This window comes from Branchiostoma floridae, chromosome 7 (genome assembly GCF_000003815.2).
Source record: "Branchiostoma floridae strain S238N-H82 chromosome 7, Bfl_VNyyK, whole genome shotgun sequence".
NCBI lineage: Eukaryota > Metazoa > Chordata > Leptocardii > Amphioxiformes > Branchiostomatidae > Branchiostoma > Branchiostoma floridae.
The window spans coordinates 24865358-24885086 of record NC_049985.1 but is presented as its reverse complement, the minus strand read 5'-3'; the positions used below and the strand labels follow the sequence as shown (position 1 = coordinate 24885086).

At 41.5% G+C, this 19729-nt stretch overlaps 1 protein-coding gene across 1 annotated transcript in view; it reads right to left on the bottom strand.

Annotated features, from left to right (window-relative positions):
- The window catches only part of LOC118420226 (methylmalonic aciduria type A homolog, mitochondrial-like), a gene marked incomplete at its 3' end in the record, with an annotated part of 44530 nt that overhangs the window by 23517 nt on the left and 1284 nt on the right, over positions 1–19729 (bottom strand). Inside the window, 4 exon segments of the mRNA XM_035826945.1 lie at positions 13174–13323; positions 13829–13914; positions 14798–14968; positions 19204–19326. Coding sequence (XP_035682838.1) covers positions 13174–13323; positions 13829–13914; positions 14798–14968; positions 19204–19326 — 530 coding nt within the window.

Genomic DNA, 19729 nt, shown 5'->3' with positions numbered 1-19729 from the left:
ACACGCTTCATTCCTTCTACATGCTCTGTTTCTCAATAGATTGGGAAAGGTGCTTGTATTAGTGTGAGCAACAAAGCACAGCTGAGAAATGAATTTTATTGTACACTAGTCACTATGTTGAATAGCAGGAAAAAGCTGTATGTGACACGAAAAGTGAGTGAGAAAAATGTTTCTATACTTTACTTGATCCTTCCTCCCTTCAATCTTTGAAATATTATCATTCTGACATAAAAGAACTGCACTGGCACTGAGCCTGGTATCATAGAACTTCCTTTTGGCATTCACCCACTGCAAATCAGCCTTAGCAAGCCATTCCAACAAATACTTCAATGCTGATTTAAAGTTTCGCTCTCACCTACATTTTCGATACACATACATGGTATGATGACACAGAATGAAAAAAGGTTACCTGTTAAGATTTTAAAATTTTTGTCGTATATTTCTAAAGAAGTACGACTTTCCAACACACTTAGTATAACAAGAGCTTTTCCAAATCCCTATAAGTTGTAGCTTCATGCAAGGCACACAAGGCAGTCCCAAAACCAGAGCATGTCATTCTATGACACAAGATCTACAGCTTAGGCTTAGGTCACATTTCCAAACCTGGGCCCGACCGGGCAGCTTTTGGGAGCAAAAAGAATGACATAAAATACATCAAAATACACAAAATGTCAAAATAAGATTCATGGGTATGATTTGCGTACACTTCTAGGTATACATTTTAATTTTTCGTTTCTTAAAACATCCTGGCCGGGCCCCGCTTTGGAAATGTGACCTAAGCCTTAGGAGGTGTTTGAACTGTGTGACTGTCTATTTCACATGGTTAACAAGGACGTCACTCAGCAGGCAAATACTTCTAGTGACAGAACCAATCCCTATGATCACTCTGGCCTAGCACCTAGACAGAAAGGCCGATACTTATCTTCGACTGGCTAGAGCCAAGAGGACCCAAATCAACATAAGAATGGGGGATCAATTGAGTGTAAAGCATGATCAAGTACACTTAAGACCATTATATACATCACAGCTGTTTCAAGGCTTTGTGTCTTGAAATAATGGGAACTGTATTAGATTGGACCTTTCCTCCAAAATGCTGAGCAAATCTAATGTCTGCTGTCTGAATTTGTGAGTCTATTCTTAAGGTGTTGCCTTCCCAACACCAAAAGCTATCTCCTCACCTCACCTCACCGGTCCCATAGCCTCACCGGCCGTAGGGGCAGCACATCCATCAACATAAGTTTTCCACCCTTTTCTATCTGCAACTAATAAAATCGAGACTACCGCATGTCCAGAACAGGAGATACATGAACAAGAAGTTCTGCTGCAGTACCAAGGAAAGCTGCCTGTAGACCCCAAATCAACCTTGGCCATTGTCTTCCTATAACCAGACCCAAATTGCAGTCGTAATCCATTCATAGCTTCCTACGGTATACTTACCAATATCCAAAACAAAGCCTGACAAACGGACAGACACAAAAGCAATGCCTCTAGTAAAACTCTTTCACTGAGGTGATAACAAAGTTTCATCTCAATGCAGAAAAACAAAACAACAGTTACTCACTTATCTTTGTGATGAGACCAATTAAAACTGCCAGAACAGTTAGCGAAAGTCCAATGGCCAGGATATAAGGAGACAGATCCGGGTCTTCCCCGGTGTTCTTGTTGGCAACGGTGCAGTTTAACTCGTCACTCCTGTCCCCACAGCTGTTATGGTGATCGCAGTGAAACACATCGGAGATGCACCGATTGTTGTGGCAGTGGAAATCTTGGAAGTCGCAGCGCGTGGCGTTTAGGTCGTAGAAGAGCGTGAACCTGAGACGGAATCCCCGACCGTTACGACCCTTGGAGTCGGTCCTAAATTTGAACGACACCACGCTTGAGTTGCTGGTCATGTCCCCGGGGAGGTGGTCCCCGCACAGGCCGCCTCCGTTCACTTCCCATCCAATGGGCTTGGTGAACACGGATGTGTCTAATCCGTTGTAGATGAACAGGACGTCCCTACATGAGGTGTTTGGCCAGTGACGCACCATGGTCCTATCCATGTCCAGAACTTCAAACTCCTCAAACTGCATGTAAAACCTGTAGGAAAGATTCCTCAAGCCAGGACGAACTGGCGCAGCTATGGTGACGATACAAGCCACGTTGTCTCCGAAGTTGGTGTACTCCAGAAATCCTGCGCGAACGTCGGGTGCTAGACGCACAGTTTTCCCACACTCCCGTGGCATGTTGATGGAGAACGTCGCTTCTTCAGATGTCATCTGAGCGCGAGAGCAATGACATGACAACCCAAGGCACAGCAGGAGGCACAAGAGCATCTCACACGGAGTCTTACATGACTGCCAGTCAAGAGTTTAAGCGCGGCGAGTATCAACGTTGGCAGATCCATACGCCGGAGCTAAGCCCAGCTGAACGTCAGAGCCAACCCAGGCCGGGTCGTATTCATCATGAGGGACCCGTCGACGGGTCACGAGGGCCGGCACCGATTGAGCAGTCATAAATTCCCCTAGCAACGTGATAAATCGGACGTAACTGGAAATCAATAGACTTAGCTGTGGTGGCGGGACATCCCCCGCTTGACTTCCACCGGCCCCAAATCTTTCTTCCTGCCTGTAATCAAACCCTTTCCTCTTGGATCTGACCGACTCCGCTGATCGACTGCCTTTTCTGTTCCTGTACAGAACTCAATTACCTACCAGGATAATGTGCCCTCCAGGACTCCCCTAACCGTGTATCGATGATCCTCCCAAGCAGACCTGGCTAGGGCATCACGACGCAGCGCTCCTCTTTCAATCCTACTCTGCATTAATAACAACACCTAACATATTCACCACAGGAGAGAGGCTTTCCCAAGACACACCCTCTGGAAATGAAAGTTTAATGACCTTGAGCTTTTCGACGCACCAGAGGAAAGGAAACACCCTTGACCCGTGGCTGAACATTCTATGAATCTTGATTATAGAGTTTAGGGAAGTGTTAGGAACAGCATGTTTTTGTCTTTCGAATTAGGGCTACTCCAATTCAAACTCTTGGTTCACAGATCATAGAGATCAATTTTTTTTCTCATAGAAAACAATTATGCTAGATTCAAATACTGTAAAAAAAAAGGGAAATGTTCACGTAAGTTTTATGTTACGTTGCAGTTTTTGTGTTATCCACTTCCCAGCAAAGTTAAATCTACTGCGAAACCTCTTCCTGCCTGTCTCACCCTAGTTTAAATTGCTAACTTAAAACAACCATTTTCTCCCTACTTGTGTATCATTCACAATCCACTGTCCATTTTACAGTATCAACATGACAAGAGAACCCAAGAGAATAGTCGGTATTTTGGTGCACATAGTTTCAGAATTGAGTCGCGCCAGCTTTCTGTTTTCATTATGTATCTTACACAAAGATTTTACATAATAAAGTCCCAAGGGCCAACAAATGAAATCGGTGTAGCCTAACTAAAAGTTTTGTAATTCCTTTTAAGTACTAATGGGGAGGTTAAGTTCTGCTTGGTACATTGTGAACATTCCTAATCCTTTAAAACGACAGTGAGAGACTAGCAACAGCAGTTTCTCAATGGAAGTTTGTTCACGCTAAAGGAATTCAATATATCCGTGTTTAACAATCAATACGCTTCCACAGAGCCACAAATATTGCTTTTCACCTCCAGATAATATTCCCGTCTATGTTCCCCGTGTAGGATATGAGCCTATATTGCAACACCGCTGTGCTTAATGAAGCCCATTGCCCAAAGGCAACATGGTATAAATTTTCTCGCAAATTTTCAGCCTACATAGCGGTCGACGAAGTATGCCGGGACAATTTTTAATCGCATCATTCCTCGTCGTCTTTCATATGAATGAGTTGATTGGACCGCTAACTCTATTGTGGAATCCCGCCGGGACCGGTAACAAATTCGTCGTATTCTGCCATAATTCAGCGGCGTTGAACTGGACCGTGGCGAATAAATATGCCATTAAGTGAAGTGGCCTCATATGCCAAGAACGGTCCTTGGGTGATACATCAAAGAATGTGCTTATTAAAAGAGGATAAAATCCGACAGGATGGCATTTTTCTCTGTGGAGTGTGGGAACTGTGTATGTTTGCAGGGTAAGCATTGAACTGACAGAAATAGGGCAACAAATGGATATTACATTTTTGTAACTTGGGACAAAATGGGATGGAAAAGAAAGGGGTGTCTTGTAAATTTTTGATGTAATTTCTTTTATAACACCTCTCACAATGTTGTCACACCATTCAGCTTTGTTTCTGTAAGCTAATATAATACGTTTGTGATTTAGAAAAAAAACATTGTAAAAAATAAGTTGAGCGCATCTTTTTCCACAACGAACTTTAAGTTAGTTCTTTTGGTGTGTCCCTAACCCAAAGCTTGCCTTGACTTCAACCACATTTGGTAAAAGCCCTTTCATCAAATCAAAAACATATTTGTCCATGGCTTAGTCTACAGAGTTCTGAAAATAAAGGACATGTACTTGAACTGCAAAATATGTCTCAAACATCGTCAAATATTCATGATCTCTCCAAACAGGCACTTAAAGGTCAAAGTCGTTTGTCACTGTCACTTTTGAAGAGGATGTACCATACCTAGAACGTTGGTCCTTTAACCCTGAAGACAAACTAATACCACTGCTTCAAAGTCATTGTCTGAACTTGACCTAACAAAAGGCTAGTGACTAATTTTTTACAAAAAAATTTAACTTCTGGCAAAGTAATTTGCTCTAAACGTTTTGACTGAAATTGTCTGTGAGATTGATTACTTTTGTATGCACTACAAGCAAAAATGGATCAGGACACATACATGTACTTGAATGTGTAATGCTACATGAAGATACAAAATAAAGACATGGCAAAATGCTCTCTTTTATACTAGTATCTCCTTCACTATGCTTCAACTAAGTACCTGTATGTGCTCATTCAATACTTTTAATTGTCTAGTATACACACCTTCACTCCTCCTACTGTAAAGCAAGTTTCTTCTTCTACTAGTATACACTCCTTCATTCCTTTAACTTTTACAGTGACTGTAGTATACACTCTTTCATTCCTTCAACAGTAGCATAAAGTCCTTCATTCCTCTTACAGCATGCAGTATACCCTATTGTTGTTAACCCTATTGGGTCTAATGGCATTATAAAAAAAAGAATTCACGGGTCTTAGTGGCAAGTGTGCAGATGTTGACACGCTAGCAGCACCAAATCCGTGGGTGTTTTTGGCTTCACTCCACCATCATGGGGGCAGGGGCATAGCGAGTATCGAACTCAGGACCAACTGATTCTAATTCCCAAGCTCTAGCCGTTGTGCCACAAAGACACCCCTAATGGCATAAAGGTCAGACAGTACATTTTCTTGCCTTACCCCTTCTCAAACAAGGGATCCCCATTTTACATGACTTTTTTTTACATTGTATGTCCCATCCAAAAGACGGGTGCAGTCCCAACCTAGATGCCCTTCCCAGGATTTAAACCTATCAATGAATTGGGACTGGGAGCTCAGCTATGAGGCTGCTACCAGTTGAGCCACAGGGACATCCCGTAATATACCCTACCATGCACGGCTTAAGACATTGATTTGGAACTGCTGCATCGTGACCCTACGATTACAGCACGCACCCCGCTGCAGATGGACCTAACACTCCATACATCACTACAACTCTGCCTCTGCCTCCTGGGAAACTAGAGATTGTATCATTCACAATCCAGCCATCTCACCATCTATCTGATGACCTAACGCCCTCCCCAATGGCAAAGCTTTCATCTTCTCTTACTTAGAGCCCCTTGAGTCCTTCTGCTCTATAACTTCAGGAGCAGTAAGCATTGGCAGAAGAGCTTAGCCTTGGGCAAAGCATCGACTACCGCTGCCGAAAACTTTGATGCCACTTTCCAACAAGATATATCATTTCTCCTTTCGCCTGTCGGCTTTGCTGCGGAATACAAATTGATCAATGAACATCTAACACACTATTACCCACGAAAGAGTCGGAAAGACATAAATCATATTTGATGGCATGAGTAGTTTTTGTAATGATACTCATAAGTGTCTTCTCATGTATTAGATATGAAATTGTGTCTCCTAAGAAGCTTCATTTTTCACTGAATGTATACATGTATATCATATGATGGCTCACTCACTGCTTTTTTTTGTGGTGCCATGGGGACATGGAAAGTATGGAAAATCATCCTCTTGGTAACTATAGAAAATTGGAATATCATTCAGGTACATGTAGCCCCTTGGAAATGAAAATACTGTAAATGCTGTACATTTAAGTTTGCTGGGATTTAATTTCACGGTAGCCGGAAAAAGGAATTTTCGCGGTGGTTTTAAGTTTATGGTAGCACCATGCACTGTGTTGGGAAAATGTTCGTGGTGTTTTCAGTTCTTGGTTAAGCGGCCACCGCAAAAATCACGAACATTAAACCACCGCAAAAGTTTCTACATTCACAGTAACCCCTCTGACAATGCAAATCCCCAAAAGCCTTCCACGGAGCCATCTGACTATGGAATTTCCTTCTACCTGATACACTTACAGCTCTTTCCTTGTCTTTATTCAAAACCAAAGCCTGAACCTCCCCTTGGGGACCCATTTTCTGTCTAACACATGGTAGAGTTAGTATGACTTAAGCTTAAAGGAAAGGATCTATAAACGTAAACCCTAAAGAAACTGTGTATACTTATAGACTGGGGAGTAGCCAAGGTGATAGACAAAGAGGACAACAGAATTGTCTTGTTAGATAATAAAGAAGCTGAGAGGGGATACAAACTCAAATCACGTTTGGGACTGCATTCTTCACACTGCAGCACCACCTCAGCTCCAATTATGAATCATGATGAGAGGGGACTGCAAACTCAGTCACGTAGGTAGACTAAGTCTTGTCTAAATATCTGATGACATCAACCAACTATGACGTATTGGAATTGTGTAAGTTCGTTTACTTATGTTTTAAGAGGAGGGGCGAAGCTTGTAGAAAATAGTTATAATTAGGATATATCATTGTTTATTTGTTGTTATTAACTTTATATCAAACTTAATGCATTTAGCCCCATTGGGGCATGAACATGCAATAAACATCATTGTCATTGTCATTGTCATTGTCATTGTCATTATAGTATGAAGAATGCAGTCACAAACGTGACTGAGTTTGTATCCCCCTCTAGCTTAATGGTGTAAAGTAGAACCAGTCAGACACTGAAACATCAACTAGGTAAAAATGCTTCGTAATGCTGCAAATAATTTACAAGAATATACCACTGATAGCCGAGACTATTTGGCAAAGGAGACTGCATTTTGCAGGTCTGACTGCTGGAGGAAAAAGGATGTCACAAACTGTTACTGTGGAATCCGAATCACGTAAACGGAGGCAGGGGAAGACCGCGGAAGTCGTACATTAAGCAGCTTGCTGAAGACAGCGATTTGGACCTGCAGCAACTCCCCGCAGCGATGGATGACAAAGAGGGGTGGAGGAAACTAGTAATGTGGAGATTCCGAGCGAGCTCGCCGGAGTAAGGGAGTGAATGAGTAATGCTGTACACTGTCTTCCCAAATCTACAACACGCTTGTGTCACATGACCTGGTTACCTTTCACAGGTCATTTGATAACCGGAGATATGGCGGACGCCACTCGGAATCTTCTCAAGCTAGTTTATGTTGTATCAGTTTAATAACTTTGTTATCCCCTAGGAGAACTAAGACTACATTTGGAAGAATTCCAGAATACATATCAAAGAATGGCCACAGTTCTGCCATGCTTGCTGCCCTCTGATCTAAAGTACTGTAATTTCCTGGACCCGCATGGTACAGACACTACTGGGGGTACTAAGCCTCCACCAGGCTTTCCTATGGGGATGCAGGGATCGTAGAATTGGGCAAAAAAATTGGGAAATTGGCCAGGGGAGTCAGTCCATGCTTAGGTTCATGTTTCACCTGCATGTCCGACCAACTCTTCTGCATGGTAGCAAAACTAGGCTGGCAAATTATTCTCCCTAAAATAGCCAGCATTATTATGGTACATCCTACATGTACATCCTACATGTACTTTTTATATGACTGTGATTTCCTTACTTTAAACTTTGTTATCACCTGGGAGTACATTTTGAAGAGCTCTAGAATACAATATATCATATCATATCAAAAGATGGCTACAGTCCTGCCATGCCTGTTGCCCTCTGATCACAGTAATCTAAAGCCAGAAGCCATGCACACACCTGACCAGCTCGACATGATTAAACTCTGATCCTTCTGGCTTCTCCATGCAGACAGGATTCTCCTGGAGAATCCCTGGTGTATAGACCTGCAACTCAGGCCAATCCAGTGCATCCTTCATGCCATGTGAAAATATATTTTTGTTTCCAAGACTTTTGAAAAATTTGATGCAAGAAAAATATGAACTTTTAATGTCAAGGGCACTGCTGTAGCAATCAGAATAACTGAACGCTTATATGAATTGTATATGTATACATATACAATTCATTTGATTTAAACCTGCATCACCTCTAAAGTAAAAAATTACCGTAACATGCACATCATACTAGACACTTTTTACTGTGATGTCTTAGACATTTTTATCTTTAGTTGGAACATGAATCTTATCATCAGTCTAGCAGCTTGTAGTTGTATCTGCTTGTAGTTGTATCTGCTGTGCAAATCTGGTGCATTACATCTAAGGGCAGTCTACCAGCTATATGGGGAACAAACATGCAAACAATTTAAAGAGTCTGACTAATCTACTCCTGCAAAGTACTGACTTTTACATTCAAAGGAGCGTCACTTTCATACTCCAAGGAGCATCTTCAGATTAGACTTAAGAGGACTGTTCAGTTATTTAAATACCTCCATGAAATGTCATGGAGGTTATATTTTACCCTGTGTTTGTGTGTCTGTCTGTCTGTCTGTCTGTCTGTCTGTCTGTCTGTCTGTCTGTCTGTCAACAAGATAACTCAAGAACGGCTGGATGGATTGGTTTCATGCTTGGTGTGTTGGTAGGGTGTGATGAAAGCTGGAAGTGATTAGATTTTGGGCCCCCTAGCGGCTACCCTTGGTACTGCAGCGCAACTTCCGGTTTTCCTATCTCGTGTTCTGAACAAGCTATGGTCCCAATTTTTAGGTGTTAGATAGCTCTTGCGCTAAGGAATAAGTGACATAAGTTTGGGCCCCCTAGCGTCTAGTTTTGGGATAGCAGGGGCATTTTTGTCAAAAACTTCTGAAGACGATAACTCAAGAAAGGAACCGCGGATTTTCATGATTTTTGGTATGTAGGTACCTCAGACAATGTTGTACAAAATGAAATACTAATTATGCAAAATTATATTACATTTGCATAATTAATGAGAATATTCTATCATAGCAGTTTTTTCTATGTGTCTCTTGTCCCTGACGTGATATGGTCTTGACATTTGGGTGGTAGATAGCTTTCAGTGTCATGACAAAGTGGGGCAAGTTTCAGCCCCCTAACATTTAATTTGGGAACTGCAGGGGCGTTTTTGTCAAGACATTCCAATGAGGATAACTGCAGAAAGGATTGACGGATTGGCATCATATTAGGCATGCTGGTACCTTAGGCAAAGATGTTCATAATGATATACATGTTATGCAAATGAGAGCTTAATTTGCATAATTAATGAGGAAATGGTATAATTCCATTGTTTTCAATAACTGGACTTCAATAAATGTAACACATGTTAATTATGATAGGTAGAATATAAGCAGATACCTAATATGGTAATGCGGAACTTATTTGCATAATTTATGTAAAAATTGCAAAACCGTTTTCTGATCAATAATGGGAATTTTATAATTGTGACATGTGTACATTAGTCAATGATGAACAACACCATGCATAAATTATGTTAATGTGTTAGTCAATTGCATGAAATTTACAAAAGCTCTAAATTTTCATGGAGGTATGAGGTCGCCGAACTCTAGTTTCTAAATCAGTCTATTTATTTGCTGATCAAGTTCAGCATCTTTACAAACCCAGTTCTTTAAATTATGGTAAAACCTCAAGACATTATATGTGTCCTTGTTAAAACAAACCTAAATTAGATGCCCTGGTACCATAATAATTGTGTATAGAATAGCCACTGAATGTTAGATAAAAGTCTCAAGAAGACGGCAAAGCTCTACTGTAACAATCTTTTTCTTTTTTCCTTTCTTAGGGCTGGTCTCACTAACGCTACAAATGTAGTTCACCTTTATCTGCTGGATATCTTATAACCGTTGTTCTTAAAAACAGCCTGAGGGCATTTAAGGGATATGAGGTTGGTAGACAGTGGTTTCAAACTGTCATACTTTGAAACTATTGCAATTTGAAACCACCGTCCGTCCATTTGTTATCCCTGAATTCCCTATCTTTTTAAAACAACGGAATCCGATATAGGTTACTTTGTGGGTAAAGGTCAATTACGTTACACTTTCATCCTGTAAAAATAAAAACCAAGTAACCAAAAATGAGTCCCAGAGGTTTTTCCATTCACATGCTTCACACGTCGACGGGGCAGGACACAAGAATGACCTTGAAGCATCCCTACATGACCTCTGGTAATGGGAGACACGGCACACGTAAAATGCATCGCTTCCCGTCTGGTCCCGCTGTTACCAACTGTACTGTACATGAGCGCACTGCTGCGGAGTCTAATCTAAATGCTGTACAGGGTGAACTCAATGGGCACTTTGCCAAGGAAGGAAGGCAGGCATATCTTAGTGCTATGTTCCAGTACAGTACTGTAAAAATCATTTAATTGCCCAGGACACGGCAGACGTAAAATGCATCGCTTCCTGTCTGGTCCTGCTGTTATCTACTGTACTGTACATGAGTGCACTACTGCGGAGTCTAATCTAAATGCTGTACAGGGTGAACTCAATGGGCACTTTGCGAAGGAAGGAAGGAAGGCATATCTTAGTGCTATGTTCCAGTACAGTACTGTAAAAACCATGTAGGCACAGGTCCAAAACAGTTAGTGGAACATCACTGTGCCAATACTGTACCTGAATAGAATATGCTTATTAAGTAAGGACTGTACAGTTACTACAGCAGCAAACTTTGAAAATATAGCCATAGAAAAAGATGAAAACAATTTGTATAGGCATTGAAATCTTTGATCTGAGATCCTTTAAAAAGCATTATGATATGACACCTGAAGTCTAAATGAACATTCTGTTAACTGTTCATGTTCAACTTGCTGTCATGCATTAACACACAGTACTTTACTGTAAATACATTTAAGTTCGTGGGGATTTAATTTCGCGGGAGCGGGAAAAAGGACTTTTCGCGGTGGTTTTAAGTTTGCGGTAGCACCATGCACTGTAGTCTCTTATGTTTGTGGTGGTTTTAAATTCCAGGTGAATTGATCGCCACGAAAACCGCGAACATGAAACTACCGCGAACATTTCTGCATTTACAGTATTATCCCTTGAAAGATCTTGAATCGTTGTGCTGTCAAAAGTCTACTATCATAATGATACTGCAGCTAGTGCTGAAGTTTATCATCAGTACCACTGTGACTAATATTTAGACAGTATACCCTTCGGTAAGACAACCCAAGCCTTCTTTTTTATATGCTGGAGATCAGCCTAGCTTAAAGGTCTACTATGCAGTTATTTGCGCTCAAATTTGAAATATTCTAGAACTAAGAAATCTCAAATTTACTACTACTTTTTGACACTTTTGTGTCATTATTTCACGTTTGCAACATATAGAATTAGCCTACAAACATTTCATCCTATGCCCGCTGTAACTTGTTGACCCCCCCTAGTTAGGCACTGGTGAGAATTCAAACAAGAATCAATCATCAACGGTTATTGGTCGGGAATCTCCGGTGAGTTTCGGGTGCGTGACGTCATGACTCGGTAGGCTCGGGCAGACTCGGGACTACTCGGATTTCGTCGGTGAAGAAACAAAATGGCTGAAACCCAGCGCGGGCGTGCAGATTCCCAGGTTTTTAAACGCGCTCGCACGGGGAAAATATCGACTCCTGACATGCCTTGAATAGTGTTCCGTAACGTGGTAGGCTTGATTCAACTAACTATATAAAGAAATGGGCGGAAAATGGATTTTTTGTTTTCAGTTTGAAGCGCAAATGACTGCGTAGTACACCTTTAATGCTGAAGTTCATTCTCCAATACTTCACTCCATTATTCCTTCAACAGGAGACGAAACATTGAGACTAATATAACACTCAGGGTTTATATCTCAGCGTCAATAATATTCCTCGATAGTTTCCTAACACCTGATTCATCTTTGATTGCCGAAATGTTCGTGACCGTGACACGGAATGGATGGGGTCAAGTCTGCCATCTCTATCACCGAGCAGGATCTACTCTCGACTGCAATCAGGTCAATAACTTCAGCTTACAGTATCAGTAGCAATACGTCAGGCTGACCCTGATGACATCTGGTGTTACAGCAACAGCATTTCAACTAAGGGTAAAGATTGAACTGAGCTTGGAGGTGAATGATAGCAGTAACCTCTTGCTATTTTGCTCCATTGTCATGGGGGACACATGCACTTGTCTATAAGTGACCAACTCTTATCATACATGTACATGTAATTGCTGGTATGACATAAAAAGAATACCACACCGTGAATTCCAAATCATCCTCGGTCTCAGCCCTCACATGTGGTATTCTCTAAACAGAACGTCAGATTACAGTGGACTTGTGCATGTAGGTACATGTTGTAATGTGCGTGTCATTCAGTCTATACAGACTATGAATTCTACGCAAGCTAACGGCAAGACTATTACAGTAGTACAATACAGAATACTGCTCAAAAACAGTTGACAAATAAACATACTATTAGGGTCTTAAAAGACTTAAGGCAGGGATATCCCCAACTCCACTGTCTGGAAGCCTCTTCCAGGTGCAGATTGCTATGTGTATGAAGATCTTGCCAGTGAAATTTGTTTTTAAGACAGGTTTGGTTCATTCACTGTCGATGTCAATTTAAGAGGCACAAAAACCTCTGTCTTAGTTATCAGACTGATTCCGTCATGATGTTTGTCAACAACCTTTCTACCCCGCAAAATTTCAGGCAAGTGAAAAATTGGTTTGGGCCATGAAAATTTTAAATGTGCTTGCCCGATAGGACAAGTGAGTTTTAAAAAACTTGTCCAACCCTGCACAGAATGAATTGTTGGATACATAGTGCTTGACTGTATACATGAATGTGACTTACCCTGGGTTTCCATACGACCGACCTGGGCCTGACAAATTTCAGTGCAGATGTGTACTCTGCCTGTATGCGACGTGCGGCAGGTAACAGGTCTCCGTCAGCCTTGTTTACAACAACCAGGTCTGCCACCTCCACTATACCTTTCTTCAGAGCCTGTAGACGCAAAAATGGCACTTTCATTTATCTATATTGTACACGTAGCTGTGTTTCTTTGTTTGTATGTTTCACTAACCAGTAAACTGGCTTAAGCACAGCAACACACCAGTTTTGTGCAGTAACTATTATAGCACAAGCTTTGTATGACTGGACTGTAAGATCTACTCACACAGGGTAGAACCCTGTGGCTTATTTATTTTTGATAAGTGCAATGGGACTTTCAAGAGTAAGTACTTGGGATTTAATTCAACCTCAGTCTATACCTTCAATATGATTCAGAAACAACAGTTATGTCATAGTTGTAAGTTGTAATGTAGCATTTCCAAAATATCTAAATCATGTTTTTGGTAGATCTATGACATATCTCAATATATCAAACCCCTGTCAAAGATCTATCATAATAATATTGTACATGGGGATTGAAGCGTGTCAAAAAATTCTGAAGCTTTTACCAAAGGAGGTTTTAGCTAGGTTTTACCAAAGAGGAAATGTTTTTGTTTACCTGCAGTTCATCTCCACCTGCTGGGGGGACCAGTAAAACAAACATGTCCACCATGTCAGCAACCACAAACTCTGACTGGCCCACACCTGCAGAATAACACACAAACATCATTAAAAGGAAAGTAATCCAAAGTTAAAGGAATGGAAAGATCTTCATCTGGTTCAGCTCACATGTAACAGTGGGGTTTACGTACCGCCAAACGACCATGCCAAATGGTTGTCAGCCTTTTGGCACGGTCGTTTGGCGGTACTGTTATACATGGAAGAGCTTGTGACAGAGAAGACTTATGCTATGTACAGTATTTACATGTATACTATTACATGTAGGTTTATAAAAAAATGTAGTACTGCAAAATTCTCCCTATAGTTACATGTAGGTATGTGTTCTGAATGAAGTGAGGATGGTCGTGTAAAGTTACTAATTCACAAGGGCACAAGATCAGTCTACTGACTGGGTTGGAACACCAACCATTTTTTGTGCCTAACACTTTTACCCCTACACTACACGACACCACAATTTATATAGAAAAAAGTACACGGTGTATTCGGCTGTCGGGCGATCCGACCCGCGGGAGGGCTGAGACCGAGGGTGATGCGGAATACACCGTGTTGTATTTTATTTATGTCATACCCACCGGAGAAAACCCGTTTTGATGCGAAATGCGCCAGAAGTTGAACAAATTTGGTGCCCTCGAACAATAAGTGTTGCAACAGCAATATTAATGTTCCAACGTCCGAATCAAGTATTCGAATTACCAACCGTGCCGTATTCGACCCGCTCGAAACAGTTCGATTTATTCGAATGGAGCCTGTGTGATACGCCTTTCGAACCTGTGCGATACGGAAACGTACGGCCCGGTCCGGAACACCCGTATCGAACGTTTTCGCATCACAGGTATGACATAAAATGTAATACAAATCCAATTTCACAGTGAAATTATTAGATTGAAAAGTTGGCCTTAATACATACCTACTGTCTCCACCAGTATGACATCATACCCCGCCCCCTCACACAGGACGATGGCCTCGTTGGTTCTCCTGTTCACCCCTCCCAGGGTGCCTGACGTGGGGGAGGGGCGGATGTACGCGTTCATGTCTCGAGACAACTCAGGCATCCTTGTCTTGTCGCCCAATAAGGAACCTGCAGAAGTGATGAGAAGGTTTATATCTATTATCAGAAGAAAACGAAAGTCACCCTGCAGTACCTAAGAAACATGCCAGGATGCCCAGAATCTGGTCATTTTTTCATCTTACAAACAACTAAAAAATGTAGAAATCAACATACCGAATATTGTAAACTTAAGATCCATTAACAATGACAATGACAATGATACAAGTTACACCGTTGATACTGTTTGCAAAAAGACACACACACACGGATACAAATTTGGTAAAACAACGTCCTGGAGAAGATAATAAAGGTAAAGTGTCTTCGAATCATATCATATTGTAAATGTAGTTTGACCTCTTAACCCCTGGGTAAGACTAAGAGCTTCAATTCAAATCCTAATATCCAAGCAGATCAGTGGAGGCAAAGTCACAGCAGTTTCTCACTCACTGGCCCAATGTAAGTGATCTCAGAATAATGTCTTTTATGTATACAAGTGGGGTCATGTTGCATAACTAAAGGGTAGTTGACTCAGAGTAGAAACGTCCTGGTTTTGAATCCTGCCATGCAATTGATTCTGTGCCCTTAAGGGAAAGGCACTTAACATGAGTTTCCTCACTTTACCCATGTAGAATAACTTTTATTAGGGAGGTGCAAGAAGAGGTAGTGGAAGAAGAAGCATTGGAAGAAGAGGGATATGCAGCCTGTATACTGTTCAGTACAAATGTGTTACGCCATAACACAAGTATCCAATACAAAGTGCGTCCCTTTTAAGCAAATTTGCACACTTTTAACGTCTTATTTTCCAGTTGAAAAAGAACCCAGGTGCCTGTGTTGATTGCAATGCGGGTGTTGGATTCCCTCCAGCGGTTGTTTCAGCCATGATATATTGCTGGGGCAATTTCTCGGCCCCGAGCCAAGGTCTCACCATTAATCCTAGTTGCCCAATGTGTGCAGTTAGACTGCAGATTGCTGTTCCTCTGTTTGTTAAGTACTGGGATCTATCAAAGGTTAAGGTGATACCGTAAATGCATTTTAAGTTGGCGTCAGGGTTGTAGCCAGCACCAGTCCTTTGACAGAATTTTGCAGCCGAGGACGGAAAAAAAAATTTTGCCCATTCCGTCCTCTGTGACTGACAAAAATTGATAAATCATTGAATGTAAAGATATAAAAAAATGTCCTCCAGACCTCCAGACTCCAGACCCCCCTAGGAACGTCGCACCTTTGGTGCTTGATAGGATTCAAAACCGAGGGGAAGGAAAATGATTTCAGGCTGGCTACAACCCTGGACTGCAGATTGCTGTTCCCCTGTTTGTCAAGTACTGAGATCTATCAGAGAACCAGAAGGTTATGGTGATACTATAAATGCATCTTAAGTTGGCGGTGATTAAACTTCGTGGTCAGGAGAAAACAGGGGTGTTACTAGTACTGTAACTCAGTTACTGTAAGTTACTGTATGTGACTGTAACTCAAACTTGAAACTACCCCAAACAAGACCATAGCACATTCAGTTCAAAAGATTAAAAAAACAAATTTTTGCTGCAGTATCAAGGTCACATTCCAGGGGGCCCAAAGTTGACCTTGACCTTTGTCTTCCTAAGACCTACCCGCAAACCAAATATCATCGTAATCAATCTAGAGGTTCTTGAGTTCTGCTCACTACAGATCTAGAAATCCAGATACACAGACACACGCAAAACTGTATCTCCATTTTTCATGAAGATAATGAAGACACCAGCGCGTTTACGGACAGCCAGTCGGAAAACACGTACATGTGTGTACTAGCGACCCTACAAGGATGCTTCAGACGGATAGAACAGTAAATGCCTACAACACATCATAATGCTGTGCAGTGTATAGTACTGTAAATGCAGAAACTTTCGCGGCTTTTTAATGTTCGCGGTTTTCGCGGTGGTCGCTTCACAATGAATTAAAAACCACCACGTACATTTTTCCAAGGCAGTTAGAGACTACAGTGCATGGTGGTACTGCGAACTTAAAACCACCTCGAAAAGTCCGTTTTCCCGCTACCACGAAATTAAATCCCCGCGAACTAAAATGCATTTACAGTACATAAAGAAGGACTTGGACATGGAGGTAGGTGGGCAGAAGGCACCACAAAAAGTTTTGGAAAAAAAATGCAGTGTCAAAACCATGCAAACTTATTAATAAATGCATCAACAGTATACTTGAAGTTGAATGGGTCCCATTTTAACATGCCATCATTAAATCTCTGTTCAACCTTTTCCAAGCTGTTCTAGGGAGTTTACTTTGTTCCTGATACACATGTTAGCACCCAGATTGTACATATAAACTTCATATATGCAATATTTATGATAAAACTTTTGAGAGCAAGTTGAATGCTACGTGTCCGCTTGAACTTTTGAGTTGCTAATGGTACTTCAAGTATTGAACATGTTTTTGGCAGTTACATGGACAAAGATCAAATGAAAAGATATCATTATTCATTCCTGGATGCCTTAGACCTTCTCAAATAGACAGTTTTGATATGACTTGCATTACCATTAGGGCATACATTTGAACAACACTCTCAGGGCTCGAAATACAACCTGCATATGCAGGTTAGTGCAGGTATAAATGGAGCTGTGCTGGTATTTCTGGTGTCTACCTGCACCTAACCTGCACTGGTCCAAGTAATGGGTTTTATACATAAATGTCCTATGATGTGGGTGCATGTGGATTGTTCTTTGCTGCATTGGCTGTTAGTGGTGTTATAATTACCACCTATTAAGTATAAAAGAAAAAGAAAAAGAAAGCAAACATGGTTCCTGAACAGTTTTAGTATGATCCACACTTCCTTAATTCAGAGTGGTTCAGGTAAAGTGTGTCTGGTGCAGGTAATTTTCAATGTTACCTGCACCAGTGCAGGTACAATCAAACCTGTCTATAACGGCCACTCAAGGGACTAGAGAAATATGGCCACTATAGAGAAAAAATCAATTGACCATGAGCAAGCTATGATTTCAGTTCCCATCAATCTTTCTCACCAAGTAACATTGTCTCGATCGGTAAATACTAAATTCACAGACAAAGACTTGCACTTTAATGCTCAAGGCATGCATATGTTCTGCTACCGTCAAAATGACCCTGTCAGGAACTCCAAATCCTTGGCAAACGACAATTTCAAACTCGGTGCAGGGTGACATAAGGCTGCAGTATGGTTGCATAAGGCAGTGTTTCTGTATCAACTGGACCAGAAATTGTGTGGCCGTGGCCGCGTTGGACAGGTGGCCACTAAGCCTATTTCTTAATCATTACAAATCCAAGGGACCGACAAAACGTGGCCACTATGGCCAGGTGGCTGCTATGCAAAGGTGGCCGCTAATACAGGTTTGACTGTATGCAGAAAAAAAGTATTTCAAGCCCTGACTCTGAGTGACAGGTTGAGTGTGAAGTCTTGGCAGCCCATTTCCCTGTCTTTCCCATTTACATGAGATGTATAGATGAATATGTTTGACCTCGGACTGCCTGGGAAGCCCTCTGGAGGTCAGAGCCAATTTGGTTTCCCCTTTTCCCGCCGACGGCTAAGGTCAGAGGTCATCGCCGGCGTGCGTCAATACAACCTGACTGACTCGGGATGACGTGTCGACAAAAACTTGTCTCTTGTAGTCTAAGAGAAGAAAGTAGCTCTAGGAAAAGAGTTTACTAGTAAGAGAATTTTGTTGACAACTGACTTGAAAGAGTTCAGGCTAGGTCTTGCTGGAAACACTGAAGCTGAAAGCAAATTCCAAAGCCTTTAGCTACTGAAGAAACCCTCTTTGTGACAGCCTGTTTATTGGGAATGATGTGGCTCCAGATATATGATCTAATGACTACTGCAGTACGAAAGATCTTGAGGAATTAATCCACTTCATTTCTAAACTTTTACCCAAAGAAATGAGTACCGGCATGTCGTACCAGTACAAAACCGTTTTTCCTTATGGGACCGTTCCCAAAAAAAGGACCCGAAAAAATCAGTGGACTGGATGTTGGACCGATTAGAAAATGAACACAATTATATCGGCAGGCATTCACACGCTTAAGAGTTTACCGGACCAAGTAAATAGTGAGAGCGAAGTAATGTAGAGTTTATAGTCATTCTACCAAGTTCGACAGTAAAACGTACAGTACAGCTTGCCTAGGTCTTGTTTACATGAGTTTTCGCAAACAATTAGGACCCGGTTCAGGTCTGGACCTGGTCCTCTAGACCTGAACCTAACCTGAATTTTCTGTAACATTACCCACTCCTAGTTGCTGGGTGTACTTACCTCCAGTGGTGGATGATGAGGGATCCACAGCTAGTACAGCGACCTTGTGTCCAGAGTCAGTCAGGAACTTCCCAAAAGCCTCAATAAAGGTGGATTTCCCTGCACCTGGTGGGCCCGTCAAACCTGCAGATAATTTCATAATACTGTAAATGCATTTAAGTTCGCAGGGATTTAATTTCGCAGTAGCGGGAAAATGGACTTTTCGCGGTGGATTTAATTTCGCGGTAGCACCGTGCACTGTAGTCTCTTACTGTTATGGAAAAATGTTCGCGGTGGTTTTAAATTTGCGGTTAAGCGGCCGCCGCAAAAACCGCAAACATTAATCCACCACGAATATTTCTGCATTTACAGTATATCAGCCAAATCTAGACACTCAAACTTACATTAAGTATAGGCTTGAATAAAGTTTCTTAAAGGAAATGATGCGGCTACAACGTCCTTTCTGAAGATATGTTGACGTTTTCCACTGTAACTACTTTCAAACTTACATTTACAAGCTACAGAATTTGAGAAGTATGAATAAAAC